At 51.6% G+C, this 19,192-nt stretch overlaps 2 protein-coding genes across 5 annotated transcripts; one reads left to right on the top strand and one right to left on the bottom strand.

The window, feature by feature from the left end:
* Window positions 1-1,971: 1,971 nt before the first annotated feature.
* ACKR2 (atypical chemokine receptor 2) lies at window positions 1,972-10,206 on the top strand. Of its 4 annotated transcripts, none has more exons than XM_061195266.1 (2): window positions 1,972-2,099; window positions 7,819-10,206. In XM_061195266.1, the coding sequence occupies exons 1-2, from the start codon at window positions 2,042-2,044 to the stop codon at window positions 9,006-9,008; spliced, it is 1,248 nt and encodes a 415-aa protein (XP_061051249.1). In that variant the 5' UTR covers window positions 1,972-2,041; the 3' UTR covers window positions 9,009-10,206. The 4 variants fall into 4 exon arrangements, with proteins under 4 accessions (XP_061051249.1, XP_061051251.1, XP_061051252.1 ...); XM_061195268.1 differs by having other exon boundaries at window positions 2,025-2,117; XM_061195269.1 differs by having other exon boundaries at window positions 2,025-2,165.
* Window positions 10,207-15,563: 5,357 nt separating this feature from the next.
* Window positions 15,564-17,123, bottom strand: LOC133094630 (5-beta-cholestane-3-alpha,7-alpha-diol 12-alpha-hydroxylase). The gene has a single exon (XM_061195265.1). The coding sequence runs from the start codon at window positions 17,097-17,099 to the stop codon at window positions 15,564-15,566; it is 1,536 nt and encodes a 511-aa protein (XP_061051248.1). The 5' UTR covers window positions 17,100-17,123.
* Window positions 17,124-19,192: the final 2,069 nt, after the last annotated feature.

Genomic DNA, 19,192 nt, shown 5'->3' with positions numbered 1-19,192 from the left:
TCATGTAAATGTCAAGACTGGTTTGTATTGTTTTCATTGTGTTTTATACATCACAATGAATCCAAATGCCATGCTTCCCAAGGGGGACCGTGCAGGGGGCAGCTGTCGGTCCTGTGAGTCTTCGAGGGCTCACAGCAGCTCGCAGTGTGTGGTTCAAGGCTCCAGATCTAGAGCCGACTGCTGGGACTTGATTTCTAATCCTGCAGTACACTTGCTGTGTGTCCTTGGGCATGTTACTCCCCCTCTCTGAGCCTCAGTTCCTCACTTGTAAAATGGGAATAACAATAGTGCTTGTCTCAAAAGGTCGTTGTGAGAGCAGTAAGTACCTTAACACATATAAAGCTTGGCGGGCAAGTGGGGGAGCGGCCGGGGGGGAGGGACCACAACTCACTTGTTATTTTCTTTGAGAGGCAATGTAATTTAGTGTTTAAGAGCATGGACTCTGGGGAATTCTCTGGCGGTCCAGTGGTTAAGACTCTGCGCTTTCATTGCTGAGGGCATGGTTTTAACTCCTGGTCAGGGAACTAAGCCATGCTGCCCGGTGGAAAAAAGGGCATGGACTCTGGGTTTTAGTTCCTGGTCTACTACTCACTTGCTCTTGGGCCAGTTCCCTAATCTCTGTGCCTCAGTGTTCTCAGCTACAAAACGGGACTAATGATAGTGTTTAATTTCTATAAGGTAAATATGAGGATTAAATAATATATGTGAAGCTCCTTGTCCCTGCACCCAGCACACTGTCAGGGCTGCATGGTGTTAGCCATTATAATAACTGCACCACATTTAATCCCACGAAATCCTTTGCTGTAGTATTATTTATTTTATGAAACAGCCTCGTGGAATTCAAGGGTTTAGGATGGAAGCCCTGCCTCTGTCTTGGGGCTGCATGAAGGTTTAAGCCCAAGAGCATCCCAAACTGAGCAGTGGAGCAGAGACCCACCTCTGCCCCCTGAGTTGGTCATTCCTGAATTCTCTCCCTGCGTGCCGTTCCCATGGCCCTGGACCTCTTTCCCCCTGTCCTTGTGTGGCTCCCAGTTCCTTTTCCTGTTTTCTATTCACGTACCATCAGTCCCACAACCAGCCTCCCATTCAAGCATCCTGAGCGATGGCAGCCTGGTCTCCTGTCACTCTCCATCTCTAGTCCCCAACTTTCACCCCTATCTTTTAATGAGCTAGCCCAGACTCTGGGCCTGGGTTCAAATCCCAGCTCTGCTACTTACTAGCTGTGTGCCCTTGGGCATGTTCCCTAGCCCCTCTGTGACTCAGTTTCCTCACAGGTAACATAGAGATAATAACTATCCGCCTCAGAGTGTTATCGCAAGGATGAAATGAATTAATGCATGTAAAGTTCTGAGAACAGAGCCTGGCCCATAGGAAGTGCTATGTAAGTGGTGGGTATTGTTGTTATTGTTATACATACAGTAGAGTTTAATATCTTGTGTTTTCCCAGACCCAGGAGGAAGAAAAGAGAGATCCCAATGCTGTTACCAGGTCCCCCACCTGTGCCCCAGCAGAGCACTTTCCACAGCCCGACACTGTGGTCGGAGTGTCAGTCACTTCACAACTCCTGCCTCAACTTTTCCAGCCACAGCTGGGCTGGGATGGGATGGGAATGCTAGAATTATAGGCAGAGAGGGGGGCCCATCACCAGCTGAGCCAGCTGAGGTTGGAGTCCAGGCCTTGGGACTCTATCTCCACCCTAGTCCTCCCAAAGCAGTCAGGGGAGCCTTCTGAGGGAGGGAGCAGGGTGTGGCCACAGGGAGGCTTGCGCCAGCTGGAAGCGGCCTTGAACTTGGCTCAAGTGGAAACAGTGGGGGCTCTGGGCCGGTCACATTCCATGGTCACAGGCTCCCAAGACTGCTGAGGCAGAGCTTGCCCAAGCTGAGGAAATAACTCACGGAAGGAGGGTCTTGGCTCAGCTGTGTGCCGGGCACCAGTGTGGGAGGGAGAAAATCAGGCCAGGGAAAAAGGAGGCGAGAGAAAAAGGGAGGGAGAGGGTGACTGTGCTGATTAATTGCATGGTCATTTGTTGAATGCCTCTCAGATGTCAGCCCTGTGCCGGGGAGCTCCAACGCCTGGGAATCCCCAGTCTAGCAGAGGAGGCAAGTGATCCTCAAAAGGTGACTCTGTTTCTGGGAGGTGGATTTGAGGCTGAGGAGTGATCTTCTGTGAGTGCTTGGGGGGCTGGGGCAGGGGGTTCACCAGGCCAGTGGCCCAGGTAGCCTCCTGGGAGGGGAGGATTGAAGTTGCATTTTAAAGGATATAAATCTTTTTCCAAGGAAGCCAGCAAAATTATCGTCCACTGAAAGTGATCTCAAATGTTATTCTTTGTTTTATATTACGAAAGCCGGTGTGGCCTCTTAGGGTCACGTTTGATCTTGTTTGTTCACTGGTCTCAGCTGACTGTGGGCAGCACACTCAGCATGGGGGTGCTGTGGTCAGCTGGGAGGGGACCTACACCTGACCCTGTCCTCAAGGCCTCTTGGCTGGGGAGGAGGGCAGCCATGGGGTTGATGTGAAAGGTGTAAAAGGGAAGGTGGTGGGTGACAGCAAGACAGGCAGGTTTGGTCATGCTCCATGGGGTCCTGGTCAGAGGTATGCTGGTAAAGGTTCTACAGCCGATTCTCAGCAGCGGTGGGCGAGGGAAGGGAAGCTCTGGTTTACAGCATTTGCCTTGGTGTAAATATTCCCACCATGACCCATTTCAGGCTACTGACTTATCACTGAATGTGGAATTGGTTATTCCATGATTGGTTGTTGAATGCCTCCCAGATGTTGCATTACTGGCTCTTGCCAGCCGGTACGAGCCAGCCTCAGCATATGGCTGACTTTGAGTCTTCTCTGCCACCCATTGATGAGGCCAGAAGTCCCACTATCAGAGGCTCATCCTTCAAACTCAGGTTTGGTTCATGTTGAAAAGGGGAGCCGGGGGAAAAGGGCCAGTTCTGTTACTGAGTCCAAGCTTGTACTGCTCCCCTGCACGACAGGGGACGAGGTGTTGGGCAAGGAATAGCGACTTTATTCAGAAAGCCAGCAGCCCGAGAAGATGGGGGACCCGTGTCCCAAAGAATCATCTTACCTGAGTTATTAGAATTCAGGCTTCTTTTATACTAAAAGGGAAGTGGGGTGTGGCTGGTTGTTGCAGACCTCTTGGTACCAGCCAGACCTCGGTGGGGATGTGATAATCCTTTGTTCCTGCAGCTGACCACGTGGGACTGGTCAGATGTTCCTGTAAACCTTCCACAAGACAAATGTTATTTTCTGTTCTGCAAATTTTTATCTCTATATGAATGAAAAGTGTTACGCCTTTAATGGTCAAGCTTGGGAGGCAGAGCCTTGAGAAAGGGTTATTATGTATATTTCAGGCTGTAAGCATCATTCTTTTACTGTTGGATGAGACAAAGGTGCAGAGCCTGCATGGCTAAGCCCAGGCAACAGAGCCAATGTGGAGTCAGGTTTGTTCTTCTCTGTTACAGTTCTACCTTGTATTGTTAGGGCCATCCAATCCTGGGCCCATCATTTGCTGATCTTAAGCTATGGGCAATTGGGCTTCACCTCTCCAAGCCTCAGTTTCCTCATCTGGAAAATGGGGATCATAATGGTACTGCTTATCAGAACTATGGTGAAGATTAAATGAGAAGGAGCTCAACTAACATAGCTACCTTCCTGTCTAGATGGACACAGCAGTATCCTCTCTCTTATTGCCTCAACTTTGACTTCTCTGAGAGGCCTGGGGAGGGGAGGCCTGGATCCTCAGGAGAAGACATTAATCTCCAGCCAGATTCTTGCTAAGTTAAAGCTGGAGTCAGCCCAGGCCAGCAGCCTCAGGATGATGTTACTGCCCCAGAGACAAGCTGTAGTTTGCCCTTGTGCCCTTGGCTTCATTGCACGGGAAGCTCAGCTGACCTTGCCCTTGCTGTCCCTGCTCCTTTCAGCCTCCTCTCTATCTAGTTCTCCGGATTCCCCAGAGGTTCTACTCCAGAGCTTCATTCGGGATTGCCTTACTATCTGCTAAGATGTGAATAACTGACACTGCAATTCATTCCTCTCAAGGTGTTTCTGGGTAAGCCAAATAAATGAATTCAGGTAATAAGGAAAAGTGAAAAAACAAAGAAAGGGAAAACAGAACAGGGCTAGATGGAGTGTTAGGGGTGGGGTAACAGAGACCCGAAGGGCAGTCAGACATGGGGTATGTGGCTCAGTGCAGCCGTACAGAGATGACTTACTGTATGCTTTGCACAAGTAGTTCCCTCTCTTTGAGTCTCTGTTTCCCCACCTGTAAGTCGGAGGAGGTGGACACCATGCACTCTCACTCCCTCAGTGTGAGATGCGGAGGGCACAAGGGTCACCGGAAGTGACCCTATTGCCACTGTGTCAAATTACCACAAATTCAGTGGCTTAAAGCAACACAAATTTATTATCTGAAAATTCTAGAGATCAAAAGTCTAAAATGGGTCAGCCCAGCTGCATTCCTTCCGGAGGCTCAGGGGAGGATTAGTTCCCTGCCTCTTCTAGCCTTTAGAGGCTGCCTGCATCCATTGTCTTGTAACCGCATCCCTCTGACCTCTGTTTCCATCGTCACATTTCCTTCTCTGATTCGGATACTCCTGCCTCCCTTATAAAGGACCCTGTGAGTACAGTGGCCCCACCGGGATAATCCAGGGTACTCTCCCTAGCTCAGGATCCTTAATTACTTCTGTCAAGTCCCTTTTGATATGTAAGGTAACATATCCACAGACTTCAGGGATTAGGATGTGGATGTTTTGGGGAGGCTACTCTGTTGACCGTAGGGAGACTACGTTTCTCAAGGAGGCTCCATAAAGCCTTGGGGGCATTAATGGTGGAATCTACCGAGGCTGGACCAGCCAATGGGGGCGAAACCTGGGCAACCAAGACCTCCCGAGCTCAAATCACACCTCCCTCAGGTGGCCCCTTTTGATAACTGCTAGACAGGGCAGAACAGAGGCCGAGAATGAGATGGGACCAGGGACAAGGCACTGTTTCTGAGTCTGAAGACCTGGGGCTCAGATGCAGCTCAGCCAGTGACTTCCTGCGTGATTGTGGAGAAGTTACTTTGCTCCTGGGTTAAGTGGGGCTGACAGTTCCTTCCTGGTTTGCCTTCCAGGACTACCAGAGTTGATATGAAGGTGCCTGGCCAATTGTCATGTGCATATGACACATGCTGGTTGCTGTTGTCATCCTTGTTGGTATTATTGATGAAAGTGATGGGAGGGGCTTGTGGCCCCAGAGGTCCAGAGAATGTGGAAAGATTCCCAAGGTGAACGATCAGGAGGCCAGAGGCCCCGAGAGGGAAAAGAACGGAGTGTTCCAGGTGAAGGGAGCCTTGTAAAGGTGACCTGGTCCAGCCTGGGGCCTGCTGACCCTGACTTCTGGCTTTGATCAAAGCAATTATCAGACTTGGTTGGTTGTTAAAGCAAAAGTCAGAGACTTTCAGAAGCCAGGGCAGGATCAAGGTCAGTGCTAACAGACTAGAAGAGCTGGTATTTAATTAGTGGTAACTCCTGACTAATAAGCCCTAGTCAGGCCCAAGTGCAGAAGGGCACTCCCTCCTCCCAACGCCAGCAACTCACGGGCTCCCAAACCAGCCATGTGCTGGGGGTGGGGGGTGCCCATACTGGTGCCCAGGAAAGAAGGGCTCAGGGACAGGAGAGCCCAGATGCACAGGAAGGGAGTGAAGGACGGAGAAAGGAAGGCACAGGGCCAAGTTCTCGAGGCCAGTCAGGAGCAGAGCCCAGCCCTAGTTAAAGCCGCCCAGGCCGAGGTCTTGGGGTGGGGATAGGACGTCTGTGTTTCCCCAACATCTGGCCCAGAAGCCAGTTGACAGGAGCCCAAGGGTGGGGCAGAGGCTCAAGGAGTAGGAGGACTCCAGGGCTCTCCTGAGAGAGGTTCTGCCTCAGCAGAATTGCATTATTTCCATCACAGGGTCACGGTGTCATGGATACTAGAAGGGTCAGCTGAGGACCTGAGTCAACGTTTCTTTCAAAATTCTACCTGGAAAAAAAACCAGACAAAACTTCTACCGGGAAGGACTGGGGAAAATGTTTGCAATATATATGTAAAAAGCTAAAATCCTTACTATATAAAACCTCTTATAAAATGAGAATCCCACCCATTAAAACAATAAATCATGCACAGAAGACATACATACAAAATAATACATTAGGTGTATTAAAAGTTCAACCTCATTTGAATCAAGGAATAAAAACTAAAATACAGAGGTACAAGGTGGAGTTGATTTGTATTTCTGGGTTTGTGGCCCATTATCATCACCAGCCTACAGGTCCTATTCTGGTGGCTGTGCATGATTGCCTGCTTGGGCCACAGATTCTTTTTTTATCTCCTTCCTCTCTCCTCCCCAAACCCTCTTCCCCCTTGGTGAACAATCTAATGTGCTGAACATGAAGCCTCTCTCCTTTTAGAACACAGAACAGGATTGAGCATAATCCTTGGTTCATGACACGTTTTTCACTGGTTCGTGTGAGGCTCTCTTTTTAAAATTATGTTTAATAGTACAATTAAAACCTGGGAAACTGCTGCCCAGAGAGAACTTGACCATGGAAAGTGACCCGCCCCATCCCACGTCTCTGGCTTCTCCTGCCCAGGCAGCCACCATCTTCAGTCTGGTGCCTATCTTTCCCCTGTCTTTCATCTCTTTGAGCTCCTTCACAGCATATATTTATATCCTTCCTGAGGTGGTGGTTGTTATATAGATATGTTTCATTTGTCTTAATTTTATTAAAAGAGTATCATGTAAATATTTTTATCATGTAGGTATTTTTATGGAACCTGGAGATAGCAGTAAAGAGGTAGAGACACAGAGGGTGATGGTGAGGGGTGTGAGGAAGGGGTCTGTGATGTCTCCCACGTTTCAGTCTTAGGTGACCAAGTAGCTGGTGGTGCTGTTCAGTTAGATAGACAAAGGAGAGGAGAAGAGGCTGGTTTGGAAGATGATGAGCTCAGCTCTGGGCAAAGTAATAATTTAAGCAAATGTTTATTGAGTGCCTCCTATGTTCTGGGCATTCTTCATAGAGCTCGAAACGCTCTGCCTGAATTATAACATTTAAGCCTCACAAGAACCCCACGAAAAGGCACTATAATTAATATCATATTAAAGATGGGGAAACTGAGGGATTAGGTTTAGTTCTGAGCCTATTGACATGATGGTTCACACCTTTCTGCTGAAAACCTAGAAATAGTGGATAAAATATTTTTAAAATATTAAATATTTATAAATGAAGATATTGACATAAAACTAAATATGTATAAATAAAATATTTTTAAAATAACCAAAGGAAGGGAAATCCTCAAGTGAGAGAAGTAAAGAGAGCTCAAAGCCAGAGTAGACACACTAGGTATTTATAGAAAAAACAAGCCCCACTGAAGAGAAGCTCTCATTAAAAAAAAAAAAATTATAAGCCACACAAAGAAGAATAATTTCAAGCCACGCATGAGGAAGAGTATGTACACAATAAATAAGTGAATTGGTATCCCTAAATAATAAAGAAAAACACGAAAGACATTATCAGTCTTTATAAATGATGAGGGGGAAAATAAAGAAGGGAAACCATCATGAAAGAAGTGAGTACTGTGAGAACACCTGAGGTTAAGTCAGCTACCCAAGGTGACATAACTATGAAGTGGTAGCCTTGGGCTCCCCATGCTTTTCCTCGTACTTGCTAGCCTACGGGTTACTGGCGTAAATGCGAAGAGTCTATTGGACACCCCAGAGCAGTGGCTAAAGTGGGTTTGGAGAGAGGGTGGATTTGTCTCCTGTTGGTCACACTGCTCTCTGGCCCACAGAGCTCCAGCCCTGGATGTGTCCTCCCGCCATGGCCGCCACCACCTCTCCTCTGCCACCCACCGCCAAGGTGGCCAGTTCTGAGAACAGCAGCTCCTTCTATGACTATGAGTACTACCTGGACGACGTGGCCTTCATGCTCTGCAGGAAGGACGAGGTGCTGTCGTTCGGCAGAGTCTTTCTGCCCCTCTTCTATGGCCTGATCTTTGTGCTGGGCCTGGGCGGGAACCTCCTTCTCCTAGTGGTCTTGCTCCGGTATGTGCCTCGAAGGCGGATGACCGAGATCTATCTGCTGAACCTGGCCATCTCCAACCTCCTGTTTGTGGTGACGCTGCCCTTTTGGGGCATCTCTGTGGCCCGGCATTGGGTCTTTGGGAGTTTCTTGTGCAAGGTGGTGAGCACCCTCTACACCGTTAACTTCTACAGTGGCATCTTCTTCATCAGCTGCATGAGCCTGGACAAGTACCTGGAGATTGCTTGCGCTCAGCCCCACCACCGGCTGAGGACCCGGGCCAGGAGCCTGCTCCTCGCAGCTGTCGTGTGGGCTGTGGCCCTGGCTGCCTCCGTCCCCGACATGGTCTTTGTGAGGACGCATGAAAACGCCCCAGGCGTGTGGGACTGCTTTGCGGATTTTGGGGGGCATGGGACCATCTGGAAGCTCTTCCTCCGCTTCCAGCAGAACCTCCTGGGGTTTCTCCTCCCCCTCCTTGCCATGATCTTCTTCTATTCCCGCATTGGCTCTGTCCTGGCCAGGCTGAGGCCCCCAGGCCAGAGCCGGGCTCTGAGGATGGCCATAGGCCTGGTGGTGGCCTTCTTTGTGCTGTGGTTCCCATACAACGTCACCTTGTTTCTGCACTCGCTGCTGGACCTGCAAGTCTTTGGGGACTGCACGGTCAGCCAGCGCCTGGACTATGCGCTGCAGGTGACAGAGAGCGTCGCCTTCCTCCACTGCTGCTTCACCCCCGTCCTCTATGCGTTTTCCAGCCGCCGCTTCCGCCAGTACCTCAAGGCTTTCCTGGCCACTGTGCTCCGACGACACCAGGCTCCTTACCTTGCCCAGGCCCCACCGTCCAGCTATTCTGAGAGTAGTAGGCTCAGTGGCCAAGAAGATATAACTGGCATGAATGACCTCGGGGAGAGGCAGGCTGAGGACTCCCCCAACAAGGGGGATGCGGGGAAGAATTCAGCCTGAGTGGCCACACCGCCGTCCATGAGAGCAGATGGGACCCAGCTCAGCTGCGCATCCACCAAAGCCCTCGCTTCAGAGGTCTCAGTGACCGTGTTGCTAACCAGTCAGTTCTTGGTCCTCAGCCATCAGCAGCGTTCGCTCTCTCCTGTCTTCTCCCTCCTCTTTCTCCACTGCCTTCCAGGACGCCACACTCGCTGGCCTGAATGGCTGCCACAGTTTCCCAGCTGTCCCCTGTGCTTCCTATCCTCGTGCTCTCCTGTCATCTAACCTACACCCAGCAGCCAGAGTAACCACAACACCCTCAGCCATCTCTCCCATCCCCCTCAGAGCAGCCCGAGGCCTGCCACCCACCAGACTGCCGCCTTCCCTGTGGCTCAGCTGGGGGAATATTATTGCAAGATTGTTTACTATCACAGCCTTGATGGTGGCTCCGGGGTCTGGCAGTCAGGAGGGGCTGGAGGTGCTCCACACGTGGGAGTCTGCGGGTGGGAGGCAGAGTGAACACGTGTTCCTGGTGGTCCAGGAGCATCTGCCTCCCTCTGCCTCCCACGCCCCCTCTCAGGAGCCTTCAGGGCTCCCTAGACCCTGCACTATCAAGTCCAGAACCTTTGTCCAATTTAAGGCTGGAGCTTTCACAATTAGAATCCCATACACCGTTTCACCCTTGTACTCCTTCACCTCCCTTTTCATTTCCTGGTTGCCACACCCATTGTTCTTTCCTGCACGTTCCCATCTTTGCTTTTGCGCTTTCCGGTTCCCTTATGGAACAGGGATCATTTTCCAGCCAGGTATCCCCTCACCCTTGTTGTGTAACTGAATCCTACTTGCTCTGGGAAATGACTCCGGGGTCACTCTGCCCTGTGCTTTGGGTGGAGGTTGGGTAGAGCATGGGTCTTTGACCAGTGACGACCTTATGTTTTCCTGGCACAGTGATTCATTTATGGATGGGCACATGACCCAGGCAGAGCTTGTGAAATGTAACTTGACTAGAGCATGCTAGAACAGAGGCATGAAACTGAAGCCAAGGGGATGTGAGGTCTGGAGCTGCTCCTTCATTGGCTCGAACTTCAGAAGGTGAGGTGACAGCAGTGAGTGAGCAGATCCTGGGGGCAGCGCTCGAGCCCTAGAATCAAGGCACGGCTGAAGCTCATCCCAAGCCTGGACTTGACGGTGACACGAACCAATAAATTCCTTTCCAGTTTGGGGTGGTGGTGTTTTGTTACTTGCGATCTAAGGATTCCTGATGGATATGCCCTGCCTGGGTGCTTCATGTCTCCCACGGTCGGCATCCTTCCTGCCCACTGACACGTCCACTGAGAAGGCTTTCCCCAGGGAGCCCCTGGCCTACAGTGCCATCTCTTTCCTGAGCTTCTAAAGCATCACTGCTTTCTCCTACCCCACAGAGCCACCGGGCACAACCTGCCATGTCCTGCCATATCTGTCCTGCAAAACCCAGCACAGAGCCTGGCAGACAGTAGTGTTCAGAAGGAAACCTTTAGATGGATAGAATGGAGACCAGGAGGACATATGGCTGGCTGAACGTAAGCTCCAGGGGAACAGGGACTCTGCCTGGTGCAAAATCTGCATCCCCCATGCTTCAGTCAGTGCTGGGAATGTAGTAGGTGCTCACTACGTTTTTTTTTTTGAATGAATAGCTGGATGGATAGAGAATTGAGCAGGTGGTCAGTATCCTGCCCACTCTTTCTTCTCTTCCCCTGAGCTTGGATGGTCTGGTCACAGCACATGTGTCATGAGCAGGGCTGTCCCTGGATGTTGCCTGAGTTGACCTGGCTGACTTTTCCCACTGTGTCAGCTCTGGTGCCTCTGGTTCTCTCTCCCCAAGGCCCCAGATTCCCCAGTGTCAGGAAGGACTGTGCGCCCACTCAGTCCCCTGGGAAATGAAGATCCTCTGGATGTGAAGGTGGTGGTTTGTCTGATGATGTGGTGGTGACGTTCTATTTTAGAGCTCTTGAAATCTTGCCCGACAGCGGACCTCAGTCCTGCCCGCATGGCAGCCTGACTGGTGAGATACAGCCTGAGCCGTCCTGGTAGGATCTAGGTTCCCAGAGTCTCTGACTTGGCGCCCATGACACACAGATGGGATGGGACAAGGTATGCCAGGCAAGGGACACCCAGCAGGGCTTGTCACCAGCATTGGTGGATTTGCGTGTGTGCGTGGGGGTGGTCTGTGTGCGTGTGTCTGTGTTGCTGTTGGGGCTGTGTGGAGCACATACGGCTGTGTGTATGGATCTAGCATGAATGTGTCTCTGTGTCCATGTGGGTCTGAGTATGTGCCCGTGGGTTTTCCGTGTGTTCCTATGTGCCTTTCTCCGGCTGCGTTAAGTGTGGGTGTGTGCTCTCTGTAAATAACAGGTGTATAAGATGTAGTGCCCTGAAGCCTGTGCCTAAAGGGGAGGAGAAGGCCTGGCTGCAGGTGGCCCATTGGTCCCTCTCACTGTCTAGTTGCCATACACCACAGCTGACCACAGTGAGGGCTCTGAGTGTGGCGCAGTTTGCGAGAAGGCTCACTGGCACTGGTCAGGGAGTGAATTGGAGGTTGGCTCTCATACACAGGTCAGGATGGAGAGAGCCAGGACAGTGCCCTCTCCATCCTGACCTGACTTCCCAGCCTGGACCTTGGTTCCTCCTGCCACTCTCTGCCCACCCCGAGGCTTGGCTTCCTGTCTGCACTGCCCAACATACCTGTATTTCCTACCTGAGGTCTGAGGAAAGTCCCCAGGATTCTCTTGGCTCTCAGGCTCTGAGGCAAGGGAGAGTGTCCCGCCCGGCTGAGCCAGGGAGAAGGGCGGGCATGGCTCTGCTTAGGAACAGGGCTGCCCACCCTCCACCTTGTGAAGTGAGGTGTGAGCGTTCACAGCAGTTACTGCCTATAGAAACATATCTCTTTATTTTCCTAGGGGCTTGCAATTCCACCACTGGCACGTCATTCCTGATCTTGCTTTGTTATAAGCTATCCTCAGGATACACAGAGGGAGAAAAAATTTGGTGCAGAAATGAGGGGTTCGCAGACAGAACTGCTGGGTGAGGACAGGCAGCGACTAGATGCGTCCTTGTGGGTCTCAGTCTTTTCACTGCCCCGAGGCCTCTGCCGGGGCAGGAAGGGTGCCCTTGTGGAGGGTGTGTCCAGCAGTCCCCAGGCCAGGGGGAATACAACTACAGGTGCCACGGGCCCCTCCCCTGCCAGCAGGTGGGCATGGGCCTCCACGTGCACAGGCTAATCCTGGCTGCTTGCCACTTCCTTGGGGGGAGGGGGGGCTGTTGTTATGGTGGACATCCCTGACTGTGGGATGGTACGCTCGTCTTCACCTCACACCTGACCCCCCTGAGGCTTCCCTCGGTCCCAGGCAGACCCTCAAACCGATCACAGGATCCATGCAGTTCCTGGGACATCTGCACGTGGTCACTCTCAGCTGAGGCCTCTTTGTCCCGACTTAGTGGGCTCGGGCCCGCAGCCCCGTCCAAGCCTGTCCACAGGCCCGGCTCCTGGTCCATAGTCCTCTGGGTGTGTGGAAAATGAAGGGATGCAGCACCCAGGTCTGGGCAGGGCCAAGGAGGTGTGGGGAAGCCCTGTGTCTTTATCCTTGTTCCCACACCTGCTCTGGCACAGGGCCTGGCTGCGTGGAGGAGGTTGCTGGTAAGCTGCCCAGAGACACCTCCTGGCCTCCAAGCCCCCTTCTCCCTCTCCTGTGCTCCCCACGGGGCTCTTCTCCTTGCGCCCCTGGCCCTTGTGGAAGGGAGTCAGATGTCTGGCTTCTCCTAGCCAGTCAGAGCCCTATCAGGCTCTGGGCAGATGTCACCATTTTGGGGCAGCTAGACCCAGAAAGAGGCAGGCCCCAGCCCAGAGTCACACAGCTAGTGAGGACAGACTCCTGTCCCCGGCCCAGCCCCTGCCCAGTCTAACAGCCTGTTATCCTGGCCAAACTCGGGGCAAAACAGGCAACCTTAAGACAAAGGAAGAGGCCAGTCAGAGGTGTAGGGTTGGGGTAGCAGAGAGAAGCCCCCCTGGGTGGTCCCTGCAGGGGATCTGCGATGGTCCAGCCACCGCAGGGGGTCTTCCAGGTCCCGACGGAGAGGGGTAAGGGACTGAATAGCACCGTGAGTATGGGGTCAGAAGGACCAAGACAACTGATGGTTGCAAGGCACTTTATTTAGAATTTACTGAATCTTATAAAGACAGAAGAGGAACTCATTATTAGACAATAATCCCATGGAATTGCTTATCGTCTCAGTTCAGTCACTACCACGGGACGTCAACAAGTTTACAACAACTATCCTTGAACATTATCTTCCCTTAACCAGGCTCACACACAGCCCCCAGCCATAAGGAACAACCAGGACTCTCAGTTCCCCGAGGTCTCCTGGCTTGAGATAGCTTTGCTAATCTCTTTTACATTCCTCAGGCCTGGGAAAAAGAGTGTATTCCAAGGTAAGGGCTTTGCTTTTTGTGAGAGACATACTGTCTCCTCCAGGAGTTACCTCCGGCTAAGACTGCATACTCCCCACAGGGATCCATGCTGCCTGGGCCTCCCTTCTCCAGGACGCTCTATCAGCTTCCACGGTCACTAGCCTTCCTATCCCAGACCCAGCCAGGGCCCTGCCGTCAGCCCGCTGCAGCTCTGGCAGTAGCACCCTCTCATTCTCTCCCAGCCCTGGTAGGCACGCCTGGCAACAGGGATTGTCTCCATTTCACAGGCCGGAAAGCTGAGTGAAGGTGGGAGGGGAAGGAAATTATTTGAGGACATGAAGTAAATTAGCCGAGTCTGGAAGTCATGTTTCTGTAATTTAATTTACATTTAGGGAATTGGGGTCAGACATGAAGGGATAAGATACCAAGCCCTATGGGCTCCAGTCTGGAGCAGGGGGCAGGAGGCAGAAACCAGGACACAGAAAGCAATGACATAACAGATGTGCTGTGATACACTCGGTGGTAGGGGAGATCAGATCCAGGGGATGGAGGCCATTTCTGGCCAGAGGATGGGATGGGCGAGGTTCAAGAAGGCTTCCGGGAAAACTCATTCCCAGAAAATGTATCTGGAACAATTTCATACAACTTTTAAAAAATAAAAAGAAAATCACCCAAATAAAAAAAAAAAAAAAAAAAAGAAGGCTTCCGGGAGTAGCTCGCACCAGGGTTAACAGTGAAAGCGAGCCCTGTACTTTACAGACAGTTCCACTGGAGAAAGTTGCCAAAGTTGAATTGCACTGGATTGAAAATTTGGGGACCAACTGTGGCAAAACTTAAATGTCAGGTGTGTGGAGGTGATGGGGAGCCAGAAAAGTAAAAGGGGGACACCCAGAGGTGCTTTTGGAAAAAAAAAAGTTTCTGGCAGCAGGGTAAACAGAGGGCCCACAGGCCCCACGTGGATAGAAATGTCGAGTTCTGAGCTATGAGAAGGGCAGTGGGGGGTGGGGGGGGGAAGCGGGGGGGACAAGGTTCAGTGGCACCACAGGGGGTCGGGCTGACAGAACTCTCTCCCTATGGGGGAGAGAAAGGGAGGAGCCAGTGTGTCTCCTCTGTATCTGCCTTGGGGGAGGGGGTGGATGGTGGTGTCCCGAGGAAAGAGAGGCAGGGAAATCAGGAGAAGCAGGTGGTTCAGGGCAGAGGTTGGGGGGACAGATGCTGAGTTCTGCGTGGGCCAAACTGAGTCAGAGGTGCTGTGAGACCCCTGTGGGGAGATTGGGGGTCTGGAGTTAGCAGAGAGCTCTGAGCTCAGCGATGGTTGTGGAAACCAAGTGAGGGGTTGAGATCACCCCAAGGTAGGGGTGCAGAGGGGAGAGGAGGGCACGGAGGAGGGACCTTGAACAACTCCTACATGAAAGGCAGCCCTTCTCTAGAGCTGCTCTATCCAATACAGAAGCCACTAGCCCCACGTGGCTATTGAGCACTTAGGATGGGGCTAGTCTGAACTGAGACGTGCTCAGTATCAAGGGTTAAAAAGTACATACCAGATTCTGAAGGGAAAAAGAAATGTAAAAATATTTCATTAATACCTTTATATTGACTCCCTGTTGAAACGCTAATATTTTAGATATATCAGGTCAAGTAAAATATAGTATAAAAATGAATTTCACCTCTTTCTTTTTACTTTTTAAAAAATGTGTCAACTAGGAAATTAAGAATTATGCGTGTGGCTTGCCTCTTACTGCTATTGGATGACACTGTCCTAAACCCTGAATTCCACAGGATGTGGAATAAGTGTTGAGGGAAAGAAAACAAAGCAGAGTGGGAGGGTGGAGACTAAACGTTTGCAAGATGCTGCATTGCCCACCGTAACCAGTGTCTATACTGCAGGACTTGTCAAGGCGTGTGTTAGCCCCCAAACTGAGTTGCCCACAGATATTGCCCCTTCCCTGGACTTCCTGTGAGACGCAGTTTCTGCAGAATCCACTGTGAGAGACAGTGTTTTAAAGAGAGAAGAATAAGCCTGTGAGGTGACTAGAAGGAGGCCGAAGAGCAGAGAGGGCAAGCAGGCCAGAGGAAGGGGTGGTCTGGGGCTTCAGAGGGGTGAGAGGAGGTGGAGACCCCAAGGGAACCCCCTAGCCAGGCTTGCGGCCACCTGGGCAGAGCTCACTCCACAGGCGCAGGCGGTAGCGGAATCGCACATCGTGGCTGGGCTGTGTGGTGCCAAAGCCCCAGCGCTGCGGGTCCACGGGGGGCACAGGTGTGTCAGGGTCCACCAGCTCCAGGTCAAAGTGTGTGACCATGAGCAGGACAAAGAGCTTCATCTCGCTGAGGGCCAAGAACCTCCCAGGGCAGATGGAGACACCCGAGCCCCATGGCATGGTGTAGTGGTGGATCTTCTTGCCTGCCTTGTAGAAGTCTACTTTTCGGCTGCCGCTGGGGGTGAGGAAGCGATCGTACTTGAAGGTGGTGGGCTCGGGGTGGATGTCGGGGTCCATGTGCACTGAGAGATAAGGGAAGAGGGCCAGGATGTCTCCACTGCGGAGCAGGTACTCCTGCCCACTGGCCATCTTCAGGCTGTGGTCATTGTTCACCACCCTGAGGAGGGTCGGCGCGGCCCCCAGCCGCAGTGTCTCTTCCATCACGCTGTCCAGCACCGGCATGCGGTGCAGGGCACCGACCTTAAAGTTGAAGGACTGCTTGGCCTCCAGCCTGGCCTCCCCCAGGACCTGGGTGGCCTCTTCCCTCACAGCCCGCATGGCTTCTGGATGCTTCAGGAGGAACAAGAGGGCCCAGAAAGAGGTAGGCCCTGTGTTACCCTGGGAGGCCCAGAGCATCATGAAGTTGAACTTGTCCTGCATGGCTGGGGCGACTCCCTGCTCCCTCAGATACTGAAGCATATAGGTGATCCAGTTGCTTATGCCGTACTTCTCCATGTTGTGTTCCACAGAGAGCGTCTTGTGGAAGAGACGCTGGAGCCGGCCCACTTCCAGCCACTCCCGGGGCCCCAGCAGGGAGTAGACAAACCTGGGGAACAGGCGGTCGAACTTGCGGAACTGCACGAATAATTCCTCTGCCTGTAGCAGGTCCTGCTCCTTGTCCTTTGTGTAGCCGAACAAGCTCAGGTAGCCGGCCTTGAACAAGATGTTGTAGCAGAAGTGAAAGAGGCCATCCTCACGCCAGCTACTGGCATCCAGACTGGGGCCCGTGGGCCCCAGCATAACCAAGGACAGGCTGTCCAGCATGGCTTTGTTGAGCTCCTCCAAGCCATCCCCCATGAGGTGCTTGGTGCTGGCTGAGTGTATCATATGGTAGTCTCCCGGTATGGAGCGGTATCCAAATACCTTTAGCACCAGGTTTTCCGCATACTCCACAAAGTCTAGTTTTCTCTGCGTATCCTTGAGGATGGGGCCAAAGGAGAGAGGGTCCATGACAAAGGTGAAGTACTGGCCCCCTAGCTGCACCGTGAATATGTCCCCGTGTTTAGCCCGCATGTGCTTCAGAAATTCAAACATATTCTTCCGGAAAGCCATAGCATGGCCCAGCCAGGGCACGGAGCCCTTATCCAGAGGGGGCTCCTTGGGCCTTTGTTGCCGGAGCAGCTCCTGCAGGCACAGATACCCCACAGTGGCCACCATCAGAGCTCCCAGCACCAGACCCCAGAGCACCATGGCTGTGCTCTTCCAGGTTGAGCTCTGGACACGTTGTTCTCTGGGTGCCAGAGAGTTTGGGAGGTCTTGACAAGTTGAGGGTAGAAAAATCTGTCCACCTGGACCTTGCCCGGTGACTGCAAGTTACAGTAAATAACCCTGGCGAGACAGTACCTGGGAGCAAAACGTTCCCCTGGATTTTGTTAGGACCTTGTCATGTGGGAGGAGGAGGCGGGACTAGGAAAAAGCCCAGAAGGAAACCTCTAGCTATGTTCACAGCCCCCTCACCAGCTTCAGGCTTTGTTCTGACCTTTTCAGACCCAGCTCCAGCATCTTCTCTGCCAAGCCTTCCTTGACTCCATCCTCACCCCCGTGACTTACTGATTATTCACTACTTTATTTACTCATGAATTCGTGTATTCATTAATTTGCTAGTTCATTCAGCAGAAATGCACCGAGCACTTACTAAGTTTCACATCCACCCCTTCCTTATCTTTAAAAGACACACAGAACCTCCCAGACAGAGGACCCTTCAAGCACAGGCTCAGACTTCAGTCTCCAAGCCTCTCGCCAATTGGCTTGCATACTTCTCTAGCAAGAAATACAGACTGGGAATCTTGGAATTATGAAATGTCAGAGATGATAGGGACTTCAAACAAACTGCTTTATTTTACAATAAGGATCTAGGTTCAGAGTGTAGTGGGGACTTTTTCTGACACCTGCTCTAGCTTGGGTGAGGTGAGTTGACAGTTTACCGGGGACCTTCTGTGAGATGTCAGGCCAGGTCCCTGCCAGCAGGCCCAAGAAGGAGAAAGCTGTGCCGTTGACTCTCAGGGTTTAGTCAAGCAACCTAGCTCATTGTTGCAATAGGTGATGAGGTTCAGACTCGATTCAACCAGTTCTGATAACCCCCAAGTTACTCTTTAACTTCCTAAATGACCTGCAAACAGGGACTTTGTCTCCTCAGACGACCATAAGATTCCTACATCCCCTCTTGAGGGAGCTCCCTTTGCCTTGTGCAGCTCCTCCCAGCAGGGAGCTGAAAGCATCCACACTCTGCCTCCACGAAGTCCTCTCTGATTGCTCATGGCAACCACAGCAAGTACTCAGCTCCACCAACTCTCCTTAGCCCTAGAATACGGTCAGAAAGGGAATTCCCGGGACTTCCCTGCTGGCGCAGTGGTTAAGAATCCGCCTGCCAATGCAGGGGACACGGCTTCTAGCCCTGGTCTGGGAAGATTCCCACATGCCGCGGAGCAAATAAGCCTGTGCGCCACAACTACTGAGCCTGCGCTCTAGAGCCCGCGAGCCACAACTACTGAAGCCCGCGCGCCTAGAGCCTGTGCTCTGCAACAAGAGAAGCCACCTCAATGAGAAGCCCGCGCACCGCAACGAAGAGTAGCCCCAACTAGAGAAAGCCTGCGCGCAGCAACGAAGACCCAACAGAGCCAAAAATAAAAATAAATAAATAGATAAATTTTTAAAAACATAAAAAAAGAAAGGGAATTCTTTGGTGATACAGTTGTTAGGACTTGGTGCTTTCACTGTGGTGTCCCGGGTTCAATCCCTGGTCAGGGAACTAAGATTCTGCGAGATGTGTGGCCAAAAAAAAAAAAAAAAAAAAAAAAAATATATATATATATATATATATATATATATGATCAGAAACTGTGGGTCAACTCCAAAAAGCTGAACTTTGTCCCTCAGTTTTTAATGGATGGCAGCACCATCTTACATTCATTCTCACCTTCATTTATTCATTCATTCACTCACACCCACTCATCCATTCATTCCCCCCTTTCTTGGAACAGCACCTTCTATCTATTCAACAGATATTTAATGTGCACTCAATTGCCAGAAATTTTGCTACAACCCTAAATGAGATAGACCCTGTCCCTGCCCTCTTGGAGTTTATGGCCTTGACTGAAGAAGCATATAATTACAAATGTGTTAAGTGCTGCAAAGAAGGGCAGAATAGGAGGCTTCCCTAGTGGCGCAGTGGTTAAGAATCCGCCTGCCAACGCAGGGCACACAGGTTCGAGCCCTGGTCCGGGAAGACCCCGCATGCCGCGAAGCAACAAAGCCCGTGCACCACAACTACTGAGCCTGCGCTC

This window comes from Eubalaena glacialis, chromosome 7 (assembly GCF_028564815.1).
Source record: "Eubalaena glacialis isolate mEubGla1 chromosome 7, mEubGla1.1.hap2.+ XY, whole genome shotgun sequence".
Classification (NCBI taxonomy): domain Eukaryota; kingdom Metazoa; phylum Chordata; class Mammalia; order Artiodactyla; family Balaenidae; genus Eubalaena; species Eubalaena glacialis.
Note: the sequence above shows the minus strand (reverse complement) of the source record. Positions and strands in the feature narration are given on the sequence as shown.

Bases quoted from the DNA above. Each gene is read 5' to 3' on its own strand.
- ACKR2 (XM_061195266.1), top strand. From the start codon at position 2,042: ATGTCAGCCCTGTGCCGGGGAGCTCCAACGCCTGGGAATCCCCAGTCT. The intron at 2,100-7,818 runs GCAAGTGATCCT...TCTGGCCCACAG, and splicing joins TCCCCAGTCTAGCAGAGGAG to AGCTCCAGCCCTGGATGTGT.
- LOC133094630 (XM_061195265.1), bottom strand. From the start codon at position 17,099: ATGGTGCTCTGGGGTCTGGTGCTGGGAGCTCTGATGGTGGCCACTGTG.